This window comes from Mustela lutreola, chromosome 17, assembly GCF_030435805.1.
Source record: "Mustela lutreola isolate mMusLut2 chromosome 17, mMusLut2.pri, whole genome shotgun sequence".
NCBI lineage: Eukaryota > Metazoa > Chordata > Mammalia > Carnivora > Mustelidae > Mustela > Mustela lutreola.
Window position 1 is genome coordinate 8,205,986 of NC_081306.1, and position 27,867 is coordinate 8,233,852.

Below are 27,867 nucleotides of genomic sequence, written 5' to 3' on the forward strand. Positions count from 1 at the left end.
TTGATTGTAAAATAATTTTATTACGTGATTATAGGAAGAGGAGATACTACCACAAACATGAGCCATGGGGAAGGGACACTTTCTTTGAGGTGCCTATATTGTTCTTACACCTATGTTCCAAGGTTTGTAAATGCCACACAGAGGTGAAACATGATAGTATTTATAAAATTCCTAGGACAGTGTCTGGTATATGGCACGTGCTCAATCAATGGAGATTTCCCTCCTCTGGTCATGACTGTCCTGAGGTTTGGGGTGACTTGGAGAGGGCTCCACTGTCCTATCCATGTGCGTGAGCCTGTGTGTATGGACCCTTGTCCAGGGTTGAGATGAAGTGATTTGACCCTTCATTTCCTTCCTAAGATGCAGGGTTCTGCTGGACTCTGCCACTGTCTGTTTTTCTGTCTGCGAGACTAATCGTTAGTTGCTCTCCCTTCTCCCAGCTTCCATCATTTTTCTTCATCAGTCACTCTTACGATTTTTATTGAGCTTTTATTTCCTCCCTCCCTCCTTTCCTTCTTCTCTTTCTCTCCCTTCCTCCGGTTCTCTTTCCCCTATTCCTCCATCCCACCACCTTCCTGCCTCCCTCCTTTTCTTTCCGAATGGCTTTCACTGTTTCATTTTTTTTTTTTTTTTAAACAGAGCAGCTCAGGCTCAGGAATACTGGGGGAAGTATTTGTGATTTTAAGATTTTATTTATTTTATTCGACAGAGAGCGAAATCACAAGTAGGCAGAGAGGCAGGCAGAGACAGAGGGGGAAGCAGGCTCCCGGCTGAGCAGAGAGCCCGATGCGGGGCTCGATCCGAGGACCCTGAGATCATGACCTGAGCCGAAGGCAGCGGCTTAATCCACTGAGCCACCCAGGCGCCCCCACGGTTTCATTTTTACTCTGATTTTCCTCTTTTCTCCTCCCGTCTCCTTTCCACTCTTTCATTCCCTCACTTTCTTCTTTCAAAATCTAATATGGCAAGATTTTATGCTAATAACCAGGGAAAGAGAGAAATCTGTTGTATTGTCATGAGGAATCTCATATCCGCAGAGGAAGGCAGAAGGCCCAAAGGGAAATGAAAGTAAGTAGAAGTATAGCACCCAAAGTGATGCCCATACAGGTCTCACTGGGGCCCAGCTTGCCTAGATGTCTTCCACTCCTTGTCTCGAAGAATCTTCCGCTGGATTTTCCCTGTGACAGTCTTGGGCAGGTCTGAGACAAACTCCACCTGTTGGGAAAAGTTAGTCCAGAGTGGGCCATCTGTGACCTCAGTGGGGATGGGTTTTTCAGAGGAACTGCTATAGAGTGACAAAAAGCTGTTAAGGCTGGAGGCTCCAGGTGAGTGAGGACTGAGCCTGGAACACTCCAAGGGCAGCCCTTAGGCAATAAGAAGCTCTGGAAAGTGCTCTGAGACAAAGGCAAGAAGAGATGGCTGGAATGGGACAACAAGTTCTAGTCAGTGATGCCTGATGTACTCTAGGACAGGGGAGAAGCAGCACAGCAAACACAACGTGACACGGTCCTCAGTCACCTGAGCTTTCACATCAGACTCCCTGGATTGCCATCTCTCCTCTACTGCCTGCCTGGCTTTGGACAAGTCACTTGGCTTTTCTAAGAATTTCTGCACTGGGTAAACTGGAGGCAGCAACAACTGTGCTCGGTTATTTGAAGATAAAATGAAATTACGCAGACTGAGTTCTTGATGGGTAAACACTAAATAGGTAAACACTCAAAAACAGTGGCTGTGATTAACCTGGACTACAGACAGTAAATATTTAAGAGTTAGGAAACTTGACTCTGAATTCCAGCTCAGTCATTTCCAGTTGGCAAAATCATAAAATCTCTCCAATTTCATTTTTCATTATCTGCGGGGAAAAAAATATTTGATGTCGAGGACTCCATCTCTAATATTCCTGAATCCTAACATATGGACAATGAAGACAATTTACTTCCTGTTACAAGGCCCAGCTTGCCAGGGCATTGATCTAGGAGTCAGATGGCCATGGGTTTGATAGAAATAAGAAAAACTGGGATACTGACACCAATATGGAAAAAGGTATCTTCTTAAAAGGTGATGCTGGGGGTCTTCCACAGGCAAGACTGAACTTGTTGAGGAAAGGGTTTGTTAAAAATCACAATGGGATGGAGCAGGGGTTGGCAAACTGTAATCTGAGGGCAAAATCCAGCCCTTCTCCTGTCTTTGTAAATTTTATTTCAACACAGCTACACCCATTCATTCCCAGTGGTCTCTGGATCCTTCACACTGCAAGGCAGAACTGAGTAGACAGCGAGTAAGGGTAGGGATAGAGGGTAAAGAGAAGCTAGCAGGGGAGATCTGAGAAGGGTTTGGTCTCAGTAAGGAGGGAAGAGATAGAAAGAATGCTGCCCAAAGCATTCTAGAGGAGAGACTTAAAAAAAAAAAAAAAAAGATTTTTATTTATTTATTCGACAGACAGAGATCACAAGTAGGCAGAGGCAGGCGGGGGGTGGGGGGGAGGCAGGCCCCACACTGAGCAGAGAGCCCAGTGTGGGGGATCGATCACCAGGACCCTGAGATCATGACCTGAGCCGAAGGCAGGGGCTCTAACCCACTGAGCCACCCAGGAGCCCCTAGAGGAGAGACATTTAAAAAGAGACACATCTATTGATATTGAATAATATAATGTTATATTGTGGATCCATTGGATACTCCAAAATATTAAGTTACAATTCAAAATTCATTGTATTTTGGGGTTGATTTGATTTCTAGTTTCCTTTTTTAAAGATTATATTTATTTATTTGACAGACAGAGATCACAAGCAGGTAGAAAGGCAGGCAGAGAGAGAGAGAGAGAGAGAGGAGGAAGCAGGCTCCCCGATGAGCAGAGAGCCCGATGTGGGACTTGATCCCAGGACCCTGGGATCATGACCTGAGCCGAAGGCAGAGGCTTAACCCTCTGAGCCACCCAGGTGCCCTCTAGTTTCCTTTTAAAATGCTTATTATGCACTAGTCTTCTGAGTACTTTAAGTCTTACAAATATTAACTCTTCTTCTTAACAACCTGGAAAGGGGTAACACCATTATTCCCATTTCACAGATAAGGAAACTGAGGCACAGAGAGATTATTAAGTGATGGAGACGAATTTTTAATGAAGCTGTCTAATTCCAGAGACTTTGCTATAGTGACTGCCTCACTGTGAGTTTGTGGCTGAAAGTCTGGCTGCTCAGAGATCCCTGCAAGAATGATTTAACCCTCCCAGCCCCTACTGCTGCAGCCAAGGACAGATTCCCTTCCCCGGGCCACAGCCCCATCCCAGCACAGCCTGCATCCAGGTCTGATCTACATGGGGCTATAAAGTACCCTCCCAACCTTGCCCACAGCTCAGGCAACTCTGAAAGGTTGTCCTAGCTGCAGATCACAACCCCATGGGGTTGGCTGAGGCCCCCCGTAAGGCTACATCAGAGCGCACCTTCACCTTCTGCCGAGTCCTGCTCCCTTCTCTCTCCTTCCCTTCTCTTTCTTTCCCCAGGTGTTGATTCCAAAGCACTCACTAATAAACCGCTTGTATGTTTATCTCCTGCCCAGAGTCTGTTTCTCAGAAAATCCATCTATGACAATCAGCCTGTGCTGACAAAGCATTAGTGAACTTCTGGTTTCTATAAACATCTCAGTAGCTTTAGGCTTAACATAGTTGCTCTCTTCTCTACCCAAGACTCAAAAATATATACCCTTTTCCTTTTCTCTGGGGCAAGTTCCTATCTTGGACCCACTTCCAAAAACTGGCTCCCCCCTTCAGTGTCAGCCTCCATGCCTTAGTTCCCTGCCCCAGAGCGACAACAGGTAGAGTGGACTCTATGCTTTTTGCCTTTTCTGCTAAGAGCACTTCCACTTTCCTGTGGGAAGCCACCCCCCTCTCCCTCAGTCCAGATCATAGGGGCAGGGCAGTCTTCGCTCCATCTTTCCTACACTTGCTTCAGAGGTGATCACAAGACCCAGAAGTGGCCAGAGTGTTCCATCACCCTGGTTCTAGGGATTATTTAATTATGGGCTCCTGACCTAAAGTAGTTCACTGAGAATCAACCTGAACACTTTCACTGGTGCTTTTGGGGGATAAATGCTCTTTTATTACTATGATTAGCTAAATTGTTAAAGACCTGTGTTTGGACCTGCTGTTGGCCATTACAAAAGGGAAACATTTTAAGAAATGAAGTCAATACTTTCTGTAAAGAAAGAGGGTCAAAAGGTGAAAGAATTATCACTGACCACATTATTTGAATGCCTGGTACCGGTCACAACTAAAGCTGTCCCTTCCCCTGGACAGTTGTGTGAGCAATAAAGTTTGTGTTCAATTTCTTTTTTTTTCCCAAGATTTTATTTATTTGACAGACAGAGATCACAAGTAGGCAGAGAGGCAGGCAGAGAGGGGAGGAAGCAGGCTCCCACCGAGCAGAGAGCCCGATGTGGGGCTCGATCCCAGGACCCTGAGATCATGACCTGAGCTGAAGGCAGAGGCTTTAACCCACTGAGCCACCCAGGCGCCCCTAATTTCTTTTTTTTTTAAATTTAATTTAATTTTTTCAGTTTCCAAGATTCATTATTTATACACCACACCCAGTGCTCCATGCAATACGTGCCTTCCTTTCTGTTGCTGACAACCGAAAGAATCCTGGATAAATAGCGAGATCCCAGTGCAGAGAGTAGGAATTTGGTGAGGAAGTTGGGAGCATCCAACTTTCAATTCAAAGCCACCTAAAGGCTGAGGCAAATATTCAAGCCTCCAGACAGCTTCTAGATGTTCATAATCCCATATAACTTTGGAATTACAGGCCTCATCCAAAGTCTGAAGAAGAGAAATACAAGAAGAGATATCTCTCTCCTTCCTCAAGCTGGGGGAGCAAGGGAGCTCAGAGACCTTACCTTCCTTGGGTACTTGTATGGGGCTGTCACTGACTTCACGTGCTGCTGCAGCTCCTTGGTGAGCTGGTTAGAGTCATGGGACAGAAACTCTGGGGCCAGGACCACAAATGCCTTTACCACCTGCAACAAAGATGAGGGCCAAGAGAGAAGGCATTGGAGTATTGTCCCCTGGAATAATGCAGAAGCAGGGCTAAGGTTTCCAACACAGCACCCCCTTTATATACCCTCAAATGTGCCTCTAGATACCTGGGTGAGAGAAAGGGAGAAAGTAGGGATAACAATGGCTAAGTTTCCAGCTCTCCCTCAAGTGGCTTACTGGATGGGCAGGTAGGACTGTAAATTGAAACCACCCTCACCTCCTATCAGTGGTAGAGAGAAACTCCTTATAAGACAAGAGCAAAAAATGAAGACTGGGGGCCATAAACCTAAATGATTTTTTTAACCACTCCAAACTGCAATTTGTACATCTATAAAATGATGATCAATTATCATACTTAATTCATGGGAAATTAAATGAAATCATATATAGCAAGCCTTAGCCCAGTGCTTGGCACAGAGGGATTTTTGGTAGGAGATCCCCTTTGGGTCTCCCTTCCCTAGTGGCTTCTGTGATTTCAGTGGCTGATATGGCCAACACCTGCCAGAGATAGGAATTTATTCAACGTGTACCCTCTTGAAATGTACTTGGACACTGACCCACACCTCTGTACCTTACCTTTCTCTATACATATACCAAGTTCTACTAGACTCCATCTGGGCCTGTTTCTATGATCATAGCATTAAAGGGGTCTTTCTTCTTCCTTATGTTCTCATTGTAAAGCCCATGGCTCAGGGGCTCTACCTTTTGGCTCTAATTCTTCCTCTGTTCTGGTCAGGAATCAAATTCTGATTCAAATGCCAACCAGCAGAATAGAATGGAATCCCTGTAGCCTCATAATAATAGACCACATATGGTGTTTGCTATGTGCCAGGCCTTCTTGCAAGAACTTTACAAACATTAATTTGTTCAATTCTTGCCCAAGATCACACTGCTGGTAAGCAGCAGGGCTCTCCAGCCTCCAGATTCCATGATCTTAACTATAATGAACTGTGCCCTTGTTTCCAAAATTTGCACACCCCCACCTCCCACCCTTGCAACTCCAGTCTGCTGCTCCCACGTCACCTCTCCTCGGACAGGGTCAGGGCTGCTGACTACAGCCGTCTCAACCACAGCCGGATGCTCCATCAGTGCATTCTCAACCTCTGAGGGCCCAATCCGGTACCTGTAGAAGAGCCTGTCTTTCAGAGAACGCTGGGCACGCAGCCTCTAGGCCAGCCCAGAAGCTCAGAGCCAGCCAGAATAAAGATCCAGGTTTCCCTTCCCAGCCCAGAAACCAAGCTCACCCGCTAGAGTTAATGATTTCATCTCCCCGCCCCAGGTACTGGAAATAGCCATCTTGATCCTTGATTGCCCGATCTCCAAGGATCCAAAAATCCCCTCGAATGTTGGCTGCTGTCTTCTCAGGATTGTCCTAGCGACCACAGGAAGTCATAGTCACTGTAACTGCAAAGCTGAAATCCTCTTCCCCAGGGCTGGCACGAGTAACTACACGTGATGATCTTGACCGGGCCTGCCAACCTCAGCCTCAGATGGACCTGGAACTTACCCCTTTATTCCAATTAATGTCCCCAGTGTCTCTGACCTGCTCCCCAGGGTCCAGTCTGAGGGATAATACTGATGCATTTATCCACCTCTGCTCTAGGGCATTACTTTGTAGTAAGCACACAATAAATGGCAGCAACTATTAGTATGGCATTTATTATTTGATTGTTTTATCATTTTGGTATAAGAAGGTGTGTGTTTGAGGTCTTCCCTGTCCATTTTTAAAATAGTGGTGTTCTTGGCTGACTCTTAGAATCTCTGACTTCACCATCCATCCTCACCTATACAGGAAAGTGGTCGGACTTAAGGATCATCTAATTCTAACGTTCCAAGGTCTGAAGACAGGGATGCTCTCAACTATTGGTGAAATCTCAATGTCATATCTAGCGTGGCTCTAAAGGACATTGTTAGGGGAGAAATTTGGAGAGAGGCAGGGCTGCCCTTGGGAGAGTACTGCTGTATGTAGTTTGGGGGCAATAAACTTTTTTGGCCTGAAACAGTTTTGGAGTGGGGTGGAAAGGGTAACGGGAGGAAGATAATTCTTCAAAAGGAAACTTAGGGGTAGGTTAAGGATGACAGGGGTGAATACCCAGTTTTTTCTCTCTGCAAAGTACCCATTATTGGACACTGGACACTCTTTGTTCCAAGTCCTGTCATGGTTTACCTCTTGGGAGGTATATAACTTTGTCCCCCACCAACCCTCTCAGAGTCTGCACTACCCCCACAGAGAACAGAGGGGAGGAGTGGGTTCCTCACCACATAGCCAGAGAAGATGCCTATAGGTCTGATGGGCTTTACCCTGATGCCCAAGTCTCCCTGTGTACCAGGAGGCAAGATCTTGCCGTTGTCGTCCAAGACCTGAAAGAGGAAGCGGATAGGAAGAAGATTCTGCAGAACAGGAGGTGGCTAGAGTGGCAATGTGGAAGAGTTGAGCTGGTCTGATGGAAGACCCCTTTACTCCAGTGGTGACCAAAAACAAGAACAAGAAGCCAAGGGCAGCAAAGAATTTTACACCTCAACTTCTAAGCCTGGGATGGTTGAGGCAAAGCCCCTTATGGAGACAGGACCAGATGAGCTTGGGAAGAATCTTCTGGCTGTAGGAGCTCAGTAAATATAATAGCCTCCCATTTTCTTTGAGGGCCATGAACTTGGACATCAGACAGATCAAAACTCAAAGTATGCCTCTGCTACCTTACTAGTTGATTTGAGCTGACTGAGCTCTATGTTTCAGTGCCTTCATTTGTCTAACAGGGATGATAATAGCTTATGTCACAGAACTATATGAGAATGAAGGAAGGTATTTTTAAGAAGGTATTTAAAAATGATTATCACAGTCAGGGGGAGGGAGAAGCAGGCAATTACAAGTAACATTGAATAGAGTAAAAGTTAACACTTCAGATACATATACCTATGCACATAACCATAGACACAAATTCTATACATTGGAATTTAGCCCAAATAAATAATAAGGGAAAAGAGCAAAATTCTAGCTAAGACATCTTGCTTGTTGTTTTTACTAGAGAAAATTTTGGAAATCATCCATTGACCAACAAAAGGCATAAACAGTAGTGGAACCATCCAATCTACTACTATATAGTCATTAAAATTCATATTGTAGATAGGTTATTATTTGACTTGGAAAGATAGTCACCCCAAATTATTCAAGATAAAAGTAAATTACAAAATGATATGTCAAGATTCACCCTTATTTTTTAAAAATGTATATATTTATAGAAATGGCTAGCTACTTCATTTACTGGCAATTCAAAGTGGTTTTCTCTGGATGATAAAAATATGATTAATTTTCTTTGGTCTTTCCTCTCTCCCTCCCTTCCTTCTTTTCATCCTTATCCTTCCCTTTTAAATATTATTTAAATATCTTTAATTTTTCCTCAGTGAACAATGCAATAAATAAATTACTGAAAAATTAGTGTATTCCCTACATTTCCCTCCCTCCTTAGAGCCCCTAACAAACCTGCACATCATAATGGGGAATAGCAGTTCCCAGGTAACCAGGTTTGAGTTTCATGGTCTTGGAAACTCTGCAAGTGAGTCCCTGCAGAAGATGGTAGACAGATTGGCAAATCTTAGGAGGAGTTATATGGTCACAGAAAAATTAAAAAAAAAAAAAAAAAAAAGATTAAGCAGAGCAAATTCTAAAACAGTCCTGAAGTTGCCTTTTCTTGAGTCGCTCCCTTCCACGCCTGTTCCAGGCTGCCTTCCCTTTACTGGATTCCCATCCCGGGGTTGCGCTAAATTGTTTGGAAAGCAATCTGACTGACCCCTCCCCAGGGAAAAGGAACTGACAACCACATTTTAATCTCTTTAGTGGGAGCTATACTTTAATAAGTGACCATGGACCACAAAAGTCCTTTAAAACAATATGGGATTAAATTACCTCCCATAAGAGAGCTAGCTCTGCTTGAATGCTAAAATGAATCCCACAGAGATGCTGGTGTTTAAAGGAACATTCCTGAAACATGGCTTTTTCAGAAAGGCTAGAAGCCCTTGCAACACATCCACTGTCGTCATCCCCACTTGCAAAGCTCTTCCACATCACAGCGCTCTCATCCATAAGCCCTCCAGGAATCCTGCCAGGGGGCCCGCTAGACATAGAGGGCTGTAGGATAAAATAGTGGAGAGGGGACCAGAGGTACTAAGAGTCATAGGTAGGAGGCACTGGAAAGGTTGCTGGGGAAACTAAAAGCAGCAGTGTACAGAGCAATGCAAATGCTCCTGGTGCTCAAGGGGCCCCAAGAGTTCTAAGAAGACATCTCAGCAGGGAAGGTGGGGTCCTACTGGATTCTTCTCCCCATAGCTCACTTTTGTCTGAGCAGCTTAGGGCTAAGTCTGATGCACTTGATAAATTTGGGTCTCTGCTGAAATGTTACCGCATTACAGAGGACTTTCCTGACAACCATATCGGAAATGCCAGTCCCTCATCCCACATCACCCCATCTCACCTGTTTTACTTTCCTCCCTAGAACATCTCACTGACTACCATGTCCTACATCTATTAATTTGTCTCAGCTCCCCACTCCCACTGGAATGTAATGTCCGAGACAGGAGAGCTTTGGCTAACTTGTTTCTGTTCAATTGTCAATACCTATTCCATAGCAGGTGCTCAATAAATATTTATTGAATAAGTGCCTGATAAGTGGTGGCTCATATTTTTACTCTCAGAAAGCCTTTCAAAGCCCATCAGGTGCACCAGCCCATTGGTTCCCCCTAGGAGCAGATACCGTTTCTGTCTGGCCATAGAATTCTCGGATGTCCAGTCCCGTCTGGGCCCTCCAGTTCTCCAAAGTGTCTGTAAGGAGGGATTCTCCACCACTGAAGCAGTTCTGTAGATGTGGGAACTTGTAACTGAAGGAGAGAAGGTAGGTAAATGTTCCCCCTCAGCCTCCCTGGAACGAAACTCTGTCTAGGCAAGAGGACTCCAGGTACTTTAATGATGAGGTAGGCTTCACAGAGCAACCCATGCTTAACAGTCCGAGAGATGAGCATATATATATGTGGTGGAGACACAAGGATGGACCGATAAACCCAGAGGCTCATACCAACCCCCAAAGCGCCATCACCTAGAAAGATCCTGTTGTATCAACATCCGGTAAATGATGGGTGCTCCTACCATGTTGTTGATGGGGTAGCTGGACAGCACCTGGAGGGAGAGAGCCGGCTGACATTAACCACTAGGCTAAATGCCGAATTTACCAGCATGCACAGTGGTTGCAAGCATGGGGCCTGGAGTTGGGCTCTGGATTTAAATCCTACCTTCTTTATTCTGTCTATTTCAGACCAAATCCTCAAACCAAAAATAACAGAGAAATAACCACCTATCATTACGGAGATACAGGTCCAGGACTACAGGCTGAAAGGACTAGATTACAGGTCCTGTAATATTTGTCAAATTCTGGCTCCTCCAATAACACCCTTCTAGAATTATGTAAACCATCAGTCCCCAAGGGAAGTCACTGTTGCAAATCGGTTGTATGGTCTTGGTTAAGTCACTTAACCTTCCAGGTCTCACTTTGGTAACAGATAAATTCCAGCCCTATTTTCCTGAAGCATTCTTGGGACATAACTCAGGTAGAAAAGTGCTGTGAAAAGTTAAAAATACGGGGGCAACTGGGTGGCTCAGTCAGTTAAGTGGTTGAGTCTTGCTTTTGTCTTGGGCCATGGTCTTGAGGTCCTCAGATTCAGCCCCTTGTTGGGCTCCATGCTCAGTGGAGTCTGACTGAGGATTCTCTCTCTCCCTCTTCCATTGCCTCTCCTCCAATCACACACATACATGCACTCTCTTTCTCAAATAAATAAATAAATAAATCTTTAAAAAAGAGGAAAGTCAGAAGTGCCTATAAACAATTCATAGAAGTGTTATTAAAAATAGCTAGTACTGATTAGTTGCCTGCCCCTGTGCCATCTCATTGAATTCTCATAATAACCTCATGGAGTGTGTATTATCACCCACATTTTAAGAAGGAAAACTGTGAGTCAGAGAGTTAAGTAATTTGTCCAAGGTCATACCAACTAACAGGGACTAGAACCAACATTTCTGGCCCTTACTTTCAACGTGTTGCAACACTACCTCCATCCCACGTTTTGCTTTGTGTATAATGTATCACGAAGAGAGATTCAGGCAAAAGTGTCTAGAAAAAAATATTAACATTAGCACAACATGCAATTATTTCTTCAAACTGTGCTTTAAAAAAAGATTGTATTTATTTGTCAGAGAGAGAGAGAGCACATGTGCAAGCACAAGCAGGGTGAGCATTAGGCAAAAGGAGAAGCAGGGTCCCCAGTGATCAAGGAGCCTGATGCTCCGGATTTGGGACTCGATCCCAGGACCCCGGGATCAAGACCTGAGCTGAACATAGACGCTTAACTGACTGAGCCACCCAGGTGTCCCTCCTCTGAGTGTTCCTGATGAACTGATATAAATGATGAAAAATTTCTCATTTCCCTTATTGCTTTGCCTTACAGGAAGCTCAACAGGAAATGAGCTACTTATTTGCTATACTTCTTACTCTCCTTAACCCAACCTACTCAACTCACTGATATCTCCATTCTATATTTTCCTAATATGCTTTACAATTTCACATCTGTTTTCATGCTGCTGTTTTCCATTTGTGACAGTTAACAAAAGCCATTTCAAATCCTTTTTGGAAAGAGGCGGTTACTCTGTTTACATTTGTTTAAAACAGAGAATGACAGAACCATTTGAAGAGAATCTCTTGAGAGAATCCAGACCATGCCTGACCTTTTGACATTTAAGTATGCCATCCATGCCTCAGATTGCCCCCAGGGTCTCTGTTGCTAGCCAAACAGAAGCCTGAGTGGGCTGTCAATTGCTTCAGAGACCTGGAGGCCCCAGGACACCAGTGGCCCAACTTCCCAACTATATTGGAGATCCAACATAGGGCATGCCTTTGCAAGCAAAATAATCCCATTTCCATTGCTTTGTTGCTCCAGGGTCATGAAATATGTAGATTTTATTTAATGGCTGTCCCATTAAGTTCCACAGGAAAAAAATCTGATACTCTAACACCGAAGCAAAAGCCCATTAAATATGTTTTGACTGAACGAATGGCCTATGATAACTGCCTCCTGAATATATCCCTTTTATCTGTATAAAAGTCTCTCCTTTCTTGGACCAGGAGCTCCATGGGGGCAGGGACCATTTCCATCTTGCTTACCGATTACTGTCCATCCATGTGGCAGGAGTTAGTAAGTATTTGCTGAATTGAAAGAAACTGTAATAAACTGGAGTGTGCAAACCTTGGGCCATCTCTGACCTTCTGGTGCAAACTGGATCCTGTCTTACCTTTAGAATGACTTCTGGGTCAAACTTTGGCAAAAGATGGATAAATGTGCACGCTCCTGCTATCCAAGGTTGCAGAAATGAAGTCAAGATGTTCAGTATCCAAGCTGTGTCTGATATGGTCCATATTATGTCAGAGGCTTGCAGGCCCATCCATTTGCTGAGAATAAAGAAGAAATACATGTACATCCAAGTACATGAGAGCATGCTGGGGTGGGTGGAACATGAGTTGGAGGCATAGAGGCATAGAGGGGTGTGAGTGTGCATGCGTGTGCGTGTGTGTGTGTGTGTGTGTGTGTGTGTGTGTGTTGTAGCACTGTATGTAAGTATAAGCAGGCAGGAAGAAAGAAAGTTGTTCTAAACACATGTCCTATTTAAAGAAGGAGTGAGTATTCAGAAGGTGTAACCCCAGCTGACAATGGCCTTACAGATAATTGAGTCTCATTCTCATTCTATCCCCAGAACTTAGTACAGATTTTGGCATGAGGTAACCACCCAAAAAATGTTTACTAACAAAAGACATCTAAATGAATATCCTAAAAAGTCGCCTTGCTAAGTTCAAGTTTGGTCAGATAGACCTTTGGTTCTCTTTTCTTGAAGAATCATGAATTGCCTAAGCATAGTTGAAGGTCTTGTACAGGGTGAAATGTGTCTCTTTTCTCTTTTCAGGCCAGAATAAAAGTTATTAGCCCTGTCTTGAACAAAAAATGATTTAGGCTAGACATGAAGAACTTCCCTGTGACTGGGAATCATCACAGCTTGTGACTCTTACTGAAAAAGATTAATATTTTCAGCTCTGTAGGGAAATTGGGTCATAGCCTATAAGGGGTGAGAGGTGGAAATTTAGTATCTTACTTACATTTAAGTGATTTATCACCTCATCTTTTAGAAACTGCATTTTACTTTAACTCTTCTATTAAATAATTTAATTTTCCTGTACTGCAGACACATAGATGGGGCATTTACGTGTTTCAGATTTTTTGGCATTAAAATATTTTTCCAGTTCTAATACTAGACTTTTAACATGATAAGCAGGATATCCTGGGGGAAAAAAGACCCTGAATAGCTCTTATTATTGCATGACAACTTTGGCACTGTATTTTTTAATTCCATTGGCGAGGGTGATATAGTTAAAGAAAATTCTGAATTATGGGATCTGAGATCCAGAAATTCTGAATTTCAGTTCATTTCATTATAGTTCATCCTTGAACAACATGGTTTGAACTGCATGGGCCCATTTATATGCAGATTTTTTCAATATAGTACAGTACTATATCTGTATTTTCTCTACCCTATGACTTTCTTAATAAAATGCTCTTTTATCATGCTTACTTTATCGAAAGTATGCCATATATAAGGCATGTAACATATAAAATAGGTGTTAATTGATTGTTTATCTTATCAGTAAGGCTTCTGGTCAATTACAGGTTATTAGTAGTTAAGTTTTGGGGTAATCAAAAGTTACACCTGGGTTTCAGCCACCCAGGGGCCAGTGTCCCTAACCCTTATATTGTTCAGGAGTAAACTATAATCCAATCACAGCTTCCATCTCAACAGATTTTAAAAGTAATTTGATGCTGGTATTCAAAATGCCCTCTTGGAAAGTAGACAGCATCAGTGCAAATAACCAGCATTTCAAAGGACAAAATATAGATTGGACTGGAAGGGGAAAATGCATATCTACCTTGTGCTAATCCTATTAGACACATGGCTTAAAACTCTGAAGAGGTTTAGAGATCCCAAGTTACCTGAAACAAAAATGTCCCACCAAAGGTCACTAGATATCCAACTTGCTAAGCCATGCTCCCTCTTGCCCCCTTCCCAGCTGTCTTTCTCAGAAGCACCAGATGGTAGCCCATCCAAAGAGAACCGGATTTGAGCTCAGAAATGTCTCATGCCCTGTTCATGTAGTTCTCTGGAGAGAAAGGGTTTCGCTTACCCAGCATCCATCTTGGCCTTGATGCCCAGGCTGGCGTGGGAGTGTTCCGCCATCTTCGGAAGACCACTAGTCCCACTGGTGAAGTAGATGGCAGCTGCTTCTTGGCTTCCAGTCTCCACACAGCAATGATTGGTAGATGCTTCTCTGACAAAGACAAAGACTGTCACATTTTCAGATCTCACTGGAACACTAGATGTCCCAGCAACTCACCTCTTCCTACCTTCCCTGATGCTGGCAAGGGCAAATCAGCCAACTCACTTCAGAAGGGGTGCTTATGAATGGTTAAGATCAATGGATTCTGAGTTAGTCATACTTGGGTTCAAGAACAACTCAGATTTGGCACTTTATGTGACTTCAGACTATTGAACTTCTCTGAGTTTCACTTTCTGTATCTGTGAAATGTCATCAATAATATGAGATGGCTCATAGAGTTACTGAGAAAATTAACTGTAACACAAAGATAATGAGCAACTTGCCCTGCAAAAACTCAATACATGTTAACCTGATGGTTGTTGGAAGCCCTTGCATGATACCAGGTTAATAGTAGGTGCCCATTTAGTATCAGTTTTCACAGTACAACCTCCTCTATTTCCTTGACTTTCCTCTCTTGAACACCTATCTCCTCTCATGTCCTGATTTCAAGTCTCTCAAAGATGGTTGCATGTTGTCAACTTCTCTGACAGTTATCTTAAAGATCATGACATTAGGAAAAGCTTTTGTTCCCCCTGGGGTTTCTAAGGTCTGTGTCTCTAATGGAGGCAGGGAAATGCATTCTTCCAGTCAAGCTTGCCATACACTCTTGGAAGGACTCATACAGTCCTCTGCTTCAGAAGCCTAGCCCAGAGATACCAAGGGTAAGAAGAGGATACTCAGTATATCAGCCTCCTCTGCATTTGACTGCGTATGCTTTTGGGCTCCCCTCTGACTCCTGCCGGATTTTCAGTAAACAGCTCTGAGCATTTCAATCCACTTCGTGGTGCTTCTGGTGTGGACTATGGCTGTTTCACTTTGTGCCCCAGGATTTCTCTGTTGCCACGAGAAAATGGGACTCTGAGCCTACTCTGCATGCATGCATGCTTGTGCAGCCTGGAAGTGTGGGGTCGATGATACCGACCCCCCATACAACCCTCCACCAATGGGGCTCAGGTGCTGATGGCTCAAACCTTGGCAGTCCTCCAGTGAATAATCCTGAGAGGCATTCTGTGTGGTCCCTGCAGATCAAGCCCACTTATGCCATGTAGCGACTCGATAACAAACTCTTAAATAGCTTTTCTTTCATCCTTGCTTCACATTCCCCAGGCCCACACTCTGCTCCCTGGAGCTCCCAAACAAAGCACCTGCACATAAGTGCTTTGCTCAGTTTCCACTTTTGGTCAAAACACAGGCTGAGACATGTAGCTACTCACCGTAGTAGAGTCTTAAAGTCAAGCCACCCATCCCGGCTTTTCTCAGATACCAGTAGCTTCATTTTCAGAGAAGGGCACTCAGAGGCCACGGTGTCCACTATCTGGGACACTTCATCCCCAGCCACGATGGCCCTAGCTTTAGACTCCTGCAGCCTGTAGAGGATGTCCTTTGCTTTCATTTGGATAGTCCCGGGCATGAAGACAAGGCCTAGAGAAGCCAAATGTCTTAGAGAGAACTGGGTGGGAGGGTTATCTTCTTTCCTAAAGAAGACTGATATAAACAACCAGTGGGGAGCATATGGGGGAAGAGGGGTTGAGGAAGGGATGACCAATGGGGAATATCAATATTAAGGCACCAAAGATCAGAGAGTGATTTCAACACGGATTTCCTGGGTGTGTTAGAACAGTAAGGAGTCTACCAGGACTAAGGAGAGAAAATGAGTTGCCTGATGTCATGCCATGGACAGTCTAACTCCCTTGCTCCTGCTCCCCATCCACATACAATGCCCTACAGGAGCTTCCTGTAGCCCAAGACTTTCATACAGTAATTAAACTAAGTATTGTGCTGGCAAAGTGAGCACAGTAACTGAACTAAGTAAAGGCTCTTGGGATTTCTCCATCCTATAACACGGGTCTAGCTCTCAGCCCTGGTTACTTCTCCCAAGCCTGGAACACAGAATTATCTTGGCCAAGAGTGCTCTTAGCTTTCTTTGCTTTTGTCTTCTCTCTTGATAACATCCATGTGATTTTGTTTATTCTTCTGGAGAAAAACTAGACTTATATTTCACCATTTACAAAGCTTATTTCACATGTTCCTCCTCATGAATAGCTTGTACCCCTGGCTTACTTTATTCCCACTCTTAACACTTCAGGATCCACACTGCAGACCTGTTAACCATCCCAAGTATGTCTCCAACACGATGGCCATGTCGAGTCAGGTCCACAGAAGAAGAGATACATGTCCCTCGCTAAGTTCTCCTTCCTTTCAGACTGTAATATCTCAAAGTGTCATCTTCCTTGTGTGGCCTATTCACTCTCTTCATGGGGCCTCAAGTTCCTACAATTGTCCCTACACTTCCTTTGATTATTTGACCATACTTCCATCTTCCACCTCACTGATGGGAATACCTGTTGCATGTGAGGGAGCCCAGGAAGCGTAGGGTGGGAATGAAGATAGGTTGTGCAGGTGTTTCTCTGGCTTTCTCATACCTTTCCATTTCTCATCTCTCGAATCTAAAGGCTGATGATTCTTGAATTTCTATCCCCATCTCAGACATTGTGCCCTTCAATGCAACAGCTCACTTTCCATCCCTTCTTTTCTCCATACATATTTTTGATTGAGATATAATAGACACATAACACTGTACTAGGTTTAGTCATACACATAATTTGATATATGAATATATTATGAAATGATCACCATGCTTAGTTAACATCAATCACCACACATAATTACAAATATTTTTCTGATAATAACAGCTTTCAAGACCTATTCTTCGCTGCTTTCAAATACACAATAGAGTATTGTTAACTATAGTTACCATGCTGTACATTACATCCCCAAGACCTATCTATATTGTAACTGAAACTTCTCATCCCTTCTTGAACATCACATGGGTACCCCTAACTCAACAGTTACCGAATTGAACCTGCCATCTTACCCTGACAGCCCCATACCTGCTTCTCCCTGTGGTCTTCACTTTGGTGAAAGCTCGAAGCATCTACCCAGATGCCAGAATTTCTATGACTTCTCCATCTCTCCATGGCTCTCTTTCTCTATCATATGTCACTCATCAAAAAATGGTGTTCTGAGAGTCCTAATTGTCTCTTAAATCTACCCACTCTCTACCACATCTCTACCACCCCATCCAAGGTTGAAGCCAGCAAAATTCCTTGTTTCCTCTCTGGGTTTCCCACTCCTACTCTAGCCCTCCCCCATCCCATCTTTATGCACCACCCAGGGTGACCTTTTACAGAGTATGATCATGTCACTCAATCCATCCATGCTTTTCCATTCCTCACTGGATAAGGATTCAGAACCCTCACCATGGACCTCAGGGGCCTGCCCATTGTTCCAGGCTCACTTGTCACTTTCTCCCTGTTGCCTCTAAACACACAGATATCTTTTCAGGTTTTCTCATAATTTTCAAGCTTCCATTTTCTCTGTGCTGTTCTCTCTGCTTAGGGCATTCCTCTCTGCATCTTCTCCTGGCTGAATCCCACTTACCCTTCAGATCTCAGCCCAAATACCATTCCACTGGGACCCCCTCAGATTAGTCAGTTCAGGTCTCCTTTTATCACAGGGATTGGCAAAATTTTTCTGCAAAGGCCCAAATAGTAGATATTTTAGGCCTTGTGGGCCAGATGCTCTCTATCCCAGCTACTCAAGTCTGCCATAGTAGTGCAAATGCAGCTACAGCCAGTGTGTAAACAGGGTATATAGCTGTGTTCTAATGAAACTTTATTTACAAAAACAAGCTGCACACCAGATTTGGTCTATAGGTCATCGTTTGCCAACTTTTTTTCTTTCAATACGTTCTTATTAAATTCTCATGCCATTTATCAAAATTGTGATTCAATAATTATGCATGCAACTAATAGTTTAAAGGCAATCTCCCTCCAAAGATCTTTAAGCCCCATGAATGTATAAACCATGAGTTTATACATCTGAGTATGCGTTTTGTCTACTCTATATTAGCAACCTTTAGCACACTGCTTGGTACACAATTCACTTAGAAAATCGAACAAAGGATATGGAGCACTTTTTCATGTGTCTGTTTGCCATCTGGATGTCTTCTTTGCAGAAATGTCTGTTCATGTCCTCTGCCCATTTCTTGATTGGATTATTTGTTCTTTGGGTGTTGAGTTTGCTAAGTTCTTTATAGATTCTGGACACTAGTGCTTTATCTGATATGTCGTTTGCAAATATCTTCTCCCATTCTGTCAGTTGTCTTTTGATTTTGTTAACTGTTTCCTTTGCTGTGCAAAAGCTTTTGATCTTGATGAAATCCCAGTAGTTCATTTTTTCCCTTGCTTCCCTTGCCTTTTCCGTTGTTCCTAGGAAGATGTTGCTGCGGCAGAAGTCGAAGAGGTTGCTGCCCGTGTTCTCCTCAAGGATTTTGATGGATTCCTTTCGTACATTGAGGTCCTTCATCCATTTTGAGTCTATTTTTGTGTGTGGTGTAAGGAAATGGTCCAATTTCATTTTTCTGCATGTGGCTGTCCAATTTTCCCAGCACCATTTATTGAAAAGGCTGTCTTTTTTCCATTGGACATTCTTTCCTGCTTTGTCGAAGATTAGTTGACCATAGATTTGAGGGTCTATTTCTGGGCTCTCTATTCTGTTCCATTGATCTATGTGTCTGTTTTTGTGCCAGTACCATGCTGTCTTGATGATGACAGCTTTGTAATAGAGCTTGAAGTCCGGAATTGTGATGCCACCAACGTTGGCTTTCTTTTTCAATATCCCTTTGGCTATTCGAGGTCTTTTCTGGTTCCATATAAATTTTAGCATTATTTGTTCCATTTCTTTGAAAAAGATGGATGGTACTTTGATAGGAATTGCATTAAATGTGTAGATTGCTTTAGGTAGCATAGACATTTTCACAATATTTATTCTTCCAATCCAGGAGCATGGAACATTTTTCCATTTCTTTGTGTCTTCCTCAATTTCTTTCATGAGTACTTTATAGTTTTCTGAGTATAGATTCTGTGTCTCTTTGGTTAGGTTTATTCCTAGGTATCTTATGGTTTTGGATGCAATTGTAAATGGGATTGACTCCTTAATATCTCTTTCTTCTGTCTTGCTGTTGGTGTAGAGAAATGCAACTGATTTCACAGCATGGAGGTTCCTCAAAATGTTGAAAATAGAACTGCCCTATGACACAGCAATTGCACTATTGGGTATTTACCCTAAAGATACAAATGTAGTGATCCAAAGGGGCACATGCACCCGAATGTTTATAGCAGCAATGTCCACAATAGCCAAACTATGGAAAGAACCTAGATGTCCATCAACAGATGAATGGATCAAGAAGATGTGGTATATATACACAATGGAATACTATGCAGCCATCAAAAGAAATGAAATCTTGCCATTTGCAACAACATGGATGGAACTAGAGCGTATCATGCTTAGCGAAATAAGTCAAGCGGAGAAAGACAACTATCATATGATCTCCCTGATATGAGGAAGTGGTGATGCAACATGGAGGCTTAAGTGGGTAGAAGAAGAATAAATGAAACAGGATGGGATTGGGAGGGAGACAAACCATAAGTGACTCTTAATCTCACAAAACAAACTGAGGGTTGTCGGGGGGAGGGGGTTTGGGAGAAGGGGTTGGGATTATGGACATTGGGGAGGGCATGTGATTTGGTGAGTGCTGTGAAGTGTGTAAACCTGGTAATTCACAGACCTGTACCCCTGGGGATAAAAATATATGTTTATAAAAAATAAAAAAATTAAAAAAAAAAAAGAAAAAGAAAATCGAACAAAGGGTGGCATTAACATATGAGGAAAGACAGCATGCTATGGAGAGGGGACATCTTTTGGGAGGGGTGGTAGAATTTCACTACCAACGGCTTCATAAGGGAGATGGTGACCAGGCCAGGAGGTTCATTACCAACCTGCTCGCATGCAGCCCAGAGTCACCAGCCACCACTCAGGCACGCGGGGCAGCACCACCGCCACACGGTCCCCAGGCTGCAGGCTGCATGCCCCCGAAAGGACATTGGCTGCCTGCTGGCTGAGTTCCCTCAGTTGGCTGAAGTTCCACACTACTTCATCCCCATCACCGTTCACCCACCAGAGGGCTGGGCCTGGAGGTCGCTTGCCAGCCTGAAGAAAGAGAAGGCCTGCTGATTAGGGTGGGTTGGTGCACACATGCGTGTAGAATAAATCCTGCCTTGCAATTGTCACATCAGTGCTTAGTAGACTTGCTGATCTCAGGATCCCCTCCACACTCCAAAGACCTTTTATTTACATGGGCTCTATCTATCCCTACTTACTACATTAGAAATTAAAACTGAGAAATTTTACAAATGTGTGCTTTTACAAATAACAGAAACAAACCATTATACATTACCACAAATATGATGTTTTAATAAAGAGGTAAGTATACTTTCTAAAACAAACAAAAGAGTGGCTTCGTTTGACATTTTTGCAAATTTCTTTAACACCTTCCTTAATAGCATATAGTTGGATTCCATTACCTTCCTGCAGTACCACCTGCCATGTAGCCTCTGCAAAAGACCACTACATACTTGTCAGAACGTGACAGTGAAAAAGGCAAATGTTATCTTAGATTTATTTATTTGTTTTCCCCTCTCTATGTATTTATTTTTTATTATGGTCAAATATACATACCATAAAATTTACCATGTTAAGCATTTTTAAGCATACAGTTCAGTGATATTAAGTGCATTCACATTCCTGTGCAATCAACACCATCATCCATTGCCACAATTTTCCCATCTTTCTAGACAGAAACTCTGTCCTCAGTATATAAGATCTCCCCGGTTCACCACCCTCCCAGCCCCTGGAAACCAGCATTCTACTTTCTGTCTGTATGAATTTGACTGCTCTAGGAACCTCATATAAATGGAAACACACAACATGTGTCCTTCTGTGACTGGCCTATTTCACGTAACATAGTATCTTCAAGGTTCATCCTTATTATAGCATATGACAAAAATTTCTTTCTTTTTTTTTTTTTTTAAAGATTTTATTTATTTATTTGACAGAGAGAAATCACAAGTAGTCGGAGAGGCAGGCAGAGACAGAGAGAGAAGCAGGCTCCCTGCTGAGCAGAAAGCCCGATGCGGGACTCGATCCCAGGACCCTGAGATCATGACCTGAGCCGAAGGCAGCGGCTTAACCCACTGAGCCACCCAGGTGCCCCCAAAATTTCATTTTTTAAAAGGCTGAACAATATATTCCATTATATGGCTGTGCCACATTCTATTTATCTATTCATCCACTGATCCTACCTTTTTGGCTATTGTGAATAATCCTGCTATGAACTTGGGTGTACAAATATCTCTTCAAGATCCTGCTTTTCATTTTCATTTATTTCCATTTATTTTTTAATTTCCTTTTTTAATGTTTCTTAAAAGATTTTATTTATTTATTTGAGAGAGACAGAGAGAGAGAGAGAGAGAGCATAAGGAGGAGGAGGGAGAAACTGGGCAGGGAGCCAGATGTGGGGCTTGATCCCAGGACCCTGAGATCTTGACTTGAGCCGAAGGCAGATGGTTAACTGACTGAGCCACCCAGGTGCCCAGTATTTTTTAACTTCTTCTTTGATTTCCTGGTTGACCCTTCCATTGTTTAGTAGGATGTTCTTTAACCTTCATGTACTTGTGATCTTTCCAAATTTTTTCTTGTGGTTGACTTCAAGTTTCATCGTGTTGCTGTCAGAAAATATGCATGGCATGATCTCAATCTTTTTGTACTTGTTGAGGGCTGATTTGTGACTAGTATGTGATCTCTTCTGGAGAATGTCCCATGTGCACTAGAGAAGAATGTGTTTTCTGCTGCTTTAGGATGAAATGCTCTCAATATATCTGTTAAGTCCATCTGGTCCAGTGTGACATTCAAAGCCATTGTTTGCTTACTGAATTTCTGCATAGATGACCTGTCCATTGCTGTAAGTGCAGTCTTAAGTTCCCTACCAGTATTGTATTATTATCACTGAGTTTCTTTATGTTTGTTATTAATTGTTTTATATATTTGGGTCCTTCCATGTTGGGAGCATAAACACAATTGTTAGAACTTGTTGGATAGATCCCTTTATTATGATATAGTGTCCTTTTTTATCTTTTATTACAGTCTGGTTTAAAATCTTGTTTGTCTGATATAAGGCTACTTCAGCTTTCTTTTGACATCCATTAGCATGACAAATTGTTCTCCACCCCCTCACTTTTGGTCTGCTGATGTCTTTAGGGTTAAAATGAATCTCTTGTAGGCAACATACAGATGGGTATTTTTTTTTTAATCCATTTTGACACCCTATGTCTTTTGTTTGGAGCATTTAGTCCATTTACATTCAGAGCAATTATTGATAGATATGAATTTGATGCCATTTTCTTGTTTTGTTGTTGCTTCTTGCAATTTTATCTGTTCCTTTCTTGTCTTTATCACTTTTGGTTTTTCTTTTGCACTCAGAGTACTCTTTAATATTTCTTGCGTAGCCGGTTTAGTGGTCATGAGCTCCTTTAGTTTTCATTTGGCTGGGAGATTTTTTTAACTCTCCTTCTATTCTGAATAACAGCCTTGCTGGACAGAGTATTCTTGACTGCTGATTTGTCCATTGCACATTGAATTTATCAAGCCACTCTCTCCTGGTTTGCCAAGTTTCTGTTGAGAAAACTGCAGCTAGCCCTATGGATTTTCCCCTTTAAGTTAGGGCTTCTTTTGTCTCGCTGCTTTTAGGATTTTTTTCTTTATCATTTTTATTTTGCAGATTTAATTATAATATGCCTTAGTGTTGGACCACTATTGTTGATTTTGATGGGAATTCTCTATGCTCTTGGATTTGCTTCCCTCTCCAGATTAGGGAATTTTTTAGCTTTTATTTTGTTAAATAAATTTTCTGCCCCCTTTTCTCTTCTTTTTCTGGTACTCCTATAATACAAAAGTTATTATGTTTGATGGAGTCACTGAGTTGCCTAAGCAAGACCCTGCTTTTGATTCTTGGGGATATATACCTAAGAGTGAATTATATAGATTATATAGTAATTCTATTTGAAATTTTGAAATTCTATTTGAAATTTTTTTTGAGGAGCTGCCATACTATTTTTCACAGAAGCTGTACAATTTTACATACCTACTGGTGATACACAAAGATTCCAATTTGTCTTAGTTTTGTTCTGAGATAGTTTTGATTTCACAGATTACCCTGAAAGAGCCTCAGGTATCCTCAGGGGTTCCATATCATAGTCTGAAAGCAGTACTAAAAAGTCAGAGAAAATTTAATAGTAATTGTGTTAGGTATTTAAAAATTCCCAAGAGTTGTATCATTTTGTACTTTGACCAGTAATGTGTAAAAGTGCCATTTTCCTCATAGTTCTATCAACAGAGTATGTTGTCAAATTCCTATATTTAACTAAACTGGTAGATAAAAATATTATTTCAATGAAGTTTTAGCTTACATTACTCTTATTATGAGTGGGGTTGAACATTTTTTCTTATATTAAAGGGCCGTTTGTGCTCACTTGGCTTTTTTTTAAGCATTTTATTTTTAAAGTAATCTCTATGCCCAATATGGGGCTTAAGCTCACAACCCCAAGATCAAGAGTCACATGCTCTACTGACTGAACCAGCCAGGAGCTCCTGAGCTCCCTTTTCTATAAACTGTCCATTCATATACCTGGCCCACTTGTATTTGGTTGTATATCTTTTTTTTAAATATTTTTTTTATTTATTTAACAGACAGAGATCACAAGTAGGCAGAGAGGCAAAGAGAGGGGGAAGCAGGCTCTCCGTGGAGCAGAGAGCCTGATGAGGGGCTCGATCCCAGGACTCTGGGATCATCACCTGAGCCGAAGGCAGAGGCTTTAACCCACTGAGCCACCCAGGCACCCCTGGTTGTGTCTCTTTATTCTTGATTTCAAGGAGCTCTTTTATGTTGGGAATATTAACTCTTATGCTATCACAGGAGTTGGATATCTTTGATCACTTGTCACTAGTTTATTTTGTTTATGGCATTATTTGTCAATGTAGTGGGTTTTTGATGTTTATGTAGCTAATTTATTAAATTATTTCTTTTATGGAGTCAGGATTCTGAGTCATGGTAGTAAAGACCTTCCTCATTATTCTAAGGAGGTATATAACTTTTAAAGAAAAGCCAAAATTAATTTAGATTAAATTTTTATCTGAAAAACTTGTTTTATAAAATGTTGACATTATTATTAAGATTTTACTTATTTCTTTGAGAGAGAGAGTTCCTACCACATGAGTGGTAGGAGGGGCAGAGGGAGAAGCAGGCTCCCCACTGAGCAGGGAGCCTGATACAGGACCCTGGGATCATGACTTGAGCCAAAGGCAAACACTTAACTGACTGAGCCACCCGGATACCCCTATTATTATTATTTTTTAAGAGTGTCTGCACCATGGACCATCTTCACCTAGAGGCCCAGCATTTGTGATCTGCACATCAAGGTTGTATTATGGTGCTGCCAACATCATGGTACGACTCCCTTTGAGCATCATGTTCTACCTCTTCCTCTATATTAGCCAAGAATACATCGTCCATGTTCTAGAATGGTGCACTGAATGGGGTGGAATTCTAGAAGGTCAGGGAGGGAAATTTCCACATTGCCTTCTTTCTCTGTTATCTCATGGTAGAGCCCTTTTGAACAATTCCTGCCTAGTGGCCACCCTGCTTACACACCCGTGATGACAAGGACACATAATTTTCTGAGAAGACTAACTCATCCTTGGTCACTGCTGATTTTCTCTTACTCAACTCCAATCTACTTACTCTATGACCACAGCTCCCTTCTTATTTTACCCTAAGAGGTCACAAGAGAGCATGTACATATAGGCAAACTGTGTGTCAGCGCTAGGGCTGGGGTGGGGAAGTGTTCGAAGTTGATCCACCTGGCACTAGCCCCAGAGTGCCCCTTTCTGCCAAGCCCATGCTCTCTTGCTCCTACCCATGCTGTCTTCATGGAAGACAGACATCTTTATAGCTCATCATAGTGCTCAATGAATATTTACAGAATGGGTTGATGAATTAATGAACTTTGTTCGACTTTGTGCCCCCTTTCCACCCCATTACCTTTTCCATGCTAGCCCAGTGATCTATCACATCACTAGCAAAGTTAAATTTCTCAGGGGCCTCCTGGTGACCCCACTGCAGGGATGTCAGTTGCTTGGTATGAAGGTGGACAGTGCGACTAGACATCTGGGTCCCCCATCGGATGCAAACCTGCTGGAGCTTCCACAGCCAGTGCATGGTCAGATCTGTAAAATAAAGAATTTACAGTAGTGAGTCTTTCTGTTATAGACAGCTATAGGTCAGCTGCTTAAGGAGATTCATCACAACCTTATAGGGTTCTTCCAGAAAGGAATTTGTGGTGGTTATGTGTGAATTGGCACTCAGCATTCAGTACTGTTTCCTTCTGGTGTGCCATTCTCCAAAAGCACAACACCCAGTCTAAATCTTAGCTCTCCAGCCCTTCATGACAGTCCTATAAACATCTAATTTCATGCAATAAATACTTTTGTGTTTAAAATACCGTGGTGTGGTAGATTAAATTATTTTTTCCAACAACTGCCTCCTCCCTATCATAGGATTGTGTGTCCCCATTCATTTTCATGTGACTTGCCCAGTGCATTCTGGGGAAAAGGGTGTATTCACCTCTTATTGACTTTGGCTTGTTCACAGGATATGCTTTTGTCAATGAGGTGTGAGCAGATGAGATTGTGTAGTTGGTCAGGAACTCTTGCATTTCTGTTATTATGAGAGTAATGTATCACAGATAGGTGCTATGCCTTCAGCCTGGGTCCCCGGATGGTAGCACATGTAGTGGTGAGCTAAGCCCTAACAGCCACAACCAACACACAGACTCATGAGAAAAAAAATGTGTGGATATAATAAGCTCCTGAGACATATGTTATAATTGTTACTATAGTATATGCTGACTAATACAAATGACATCTACTTCCTTCAGCTGAATCTTGACTGAGATATAATTTTTCAAGCAAAGAAAAATTTAATTTGAGGGGTGAAACATTCATTACAGGTATACCTCAAAACAATAAAGCACTTTACTAATAATATAAGGGATCTGTTATTTACCCTACTTATTAACAATCATAAATAAACAAGTCTGTATTATACATTAGTCTTTCAGGTGACTATCTAAACTAATAACATCCAAACTTTTAATTAACTGAGGTATCTTGAATACTATGCATATAGCACATGGGGCCTACACCTAGAATCGCATTAGAAATTATAACTGTTAAAAAAACAAGACAACAAAAAGAAAATTTAATTATTGTAATTATTGCTTTCATCTATGTGTTGGCTCCAGGGAACATAGTTCCAAGGCTGTGTAGGCTGGTCTCTGAGTTCCAACATGTTCACCTTGATGGGGGTGGCAGAATTTAACTCTAGGACCTTTGAGTCAATGAATCTAGCTAGAAGTCCTGCCAGTGGCTGGATTCCCATCCCCTTTTCTAGACACCAGCAGCCAGAATACTCAAAGTCAATGAACACTTGTGTCTTCTCTCCTATTTTCCACACGAACAAGTGAAAATATCCTTACCAGCTTCTAAGCAGCAATATTACTGCCTTTGTACCTTCTGGTCGCTCTCTCTTTCCATGGCTGGCTCTTGCTCATCCTTCTGGCCTTACCTCCTCAGATAGGCCTCCTTCCTGATGGCCATCCAACTCCCACCCCCTTTGACTGCCCTCCTCCCAGCCACCTCAGTCCCTCCCTTTGCTGTGCTATAGACACTTTTCCTTTGCTCCATGCTGCCTCGTTACTAAGACCAGGCCCTGTAAAGGTTCCTAGGATTGCAGCAGACTGCTTTTTCTTAGAGATTTTCACTCTCCTCCACAGCCCTGACTTCTAGAGATCAGCTAGTGACTCATCAGCCAGCATTCCTGACAATAGTGCTCACCTGCCAAGTCCTTTGGGAAGTTTCTCTGGGGGTCTCTTGGTCCGCCCTCCACCTGAGCAGACAGCTCCTGAATCCCTACCGCCTTTGATAAGAATGCAGCTGACCAGGAAGATAGCTCCAGGAATCCCTGGGCCTTCATGGAGACCAGAGCTAATCATTAACTATGGACAGTTCCAGGGTCTTACATGGGGTGATAGCAGTCCTCCCTGTTGTGTTTATGGAATGCACAGTCCCAGAGCCTTGTAGGGGTGGCGGGGAGGGGAAGCAGCGGAGACAGTTCTTTTAATTCAGGGAGCAAAGAGGAGATTTATGCTCAGGACTGACAGCAAGTTCTAGCTCCAACCAGGGAAAGAGAAACAGAACTTCCATGGGCTTGATGTCCGTTCTTTCACCTCCTTCAACCCCTTCTTCACTTTCTCTTTTGATGATTCTGCCTCATCTCCTTTATCTACACTCAGCCCATACAAGGTCTCACCCAGTACAGTAGCTAGGACCCCAGCTTCCTTGCAAATGACCCTCACATGTGTCTCCAGCCTGGAT

At 42.6% G+C, this 27,867-nt stretch overlaps 1 protein-coding gene across 2 annotated transcripts; it reads right to left on the bottom strand.

The window, feature by feature from the left end:
* Positions 1-27,438, bottom strand: LOC131819672 (acyl-coenzyme A synthetase ACSM2B, mitochondrial-like). Of its 2 annotated transcripts, none has more exons than XM_059154930.1 (14): positions 27,328-27,438; positions 25,475-25,659; positions 20,319-20,529; positions 15,693-15,900; positions 14,287-14,430; positions 12,351-12,507; positions 10,108-10,187; positions 9,769-9,892; positions 8,502-8,582; positions 7,283-7,384; positions 6,268-6,395; positions 6,047-6,146; positions 4,885-5,004; positions 1-1,215 (listed from the first exon to the last, which is right to left on the bottom strand). In XM_059154930.1, exons 2-14 carry the CDS (start codon positions 25,649-25,651, stop codon positions 1,111-1,113), a joined length of 1,737 nt encoding a protein of 578 aa, XP_059010913.1. In that variant the 5' UTR covers positions 25,652-25,659; positions 27,328-27,438; the 3' UTR covers positions 1-1,110. The 2 variants fall into 2 exon arrangements, with proteins under 2 accessions (XP_059010913.1, XP_059010914.1); XM_059154931.1 differs by lacking the exon at positions 27,328-27,438 and adding an exon at positions 26,970-27,064.
* Positions 27,439-27,867: the final 429 nt, after the last annotated feature.

Coding starts and splice junctions, on each gene's coding strand:
- LOC131819672 (XM_059154930.1), bottom strand. CDS start 25,651: ATGCACTGGCTGTGGAAGCTCCAGCAGGTTTGCATCCGATGGGGGACC. Junction 10,188..12,350: donor ACCCAGAAGTCATTCTAAAG/GTAAGACAGGAT, acceptor CTCTCCCTCCAG/GTGCTGTCCAGCTACCCCAT. Junction 7,385..8,501: donor TTCCCCATTATGATGTGCAG/GTTTGTTAGGGG, acceptor TTCCTCTTTCAG/GTCTTGGACGACAACGGCAA.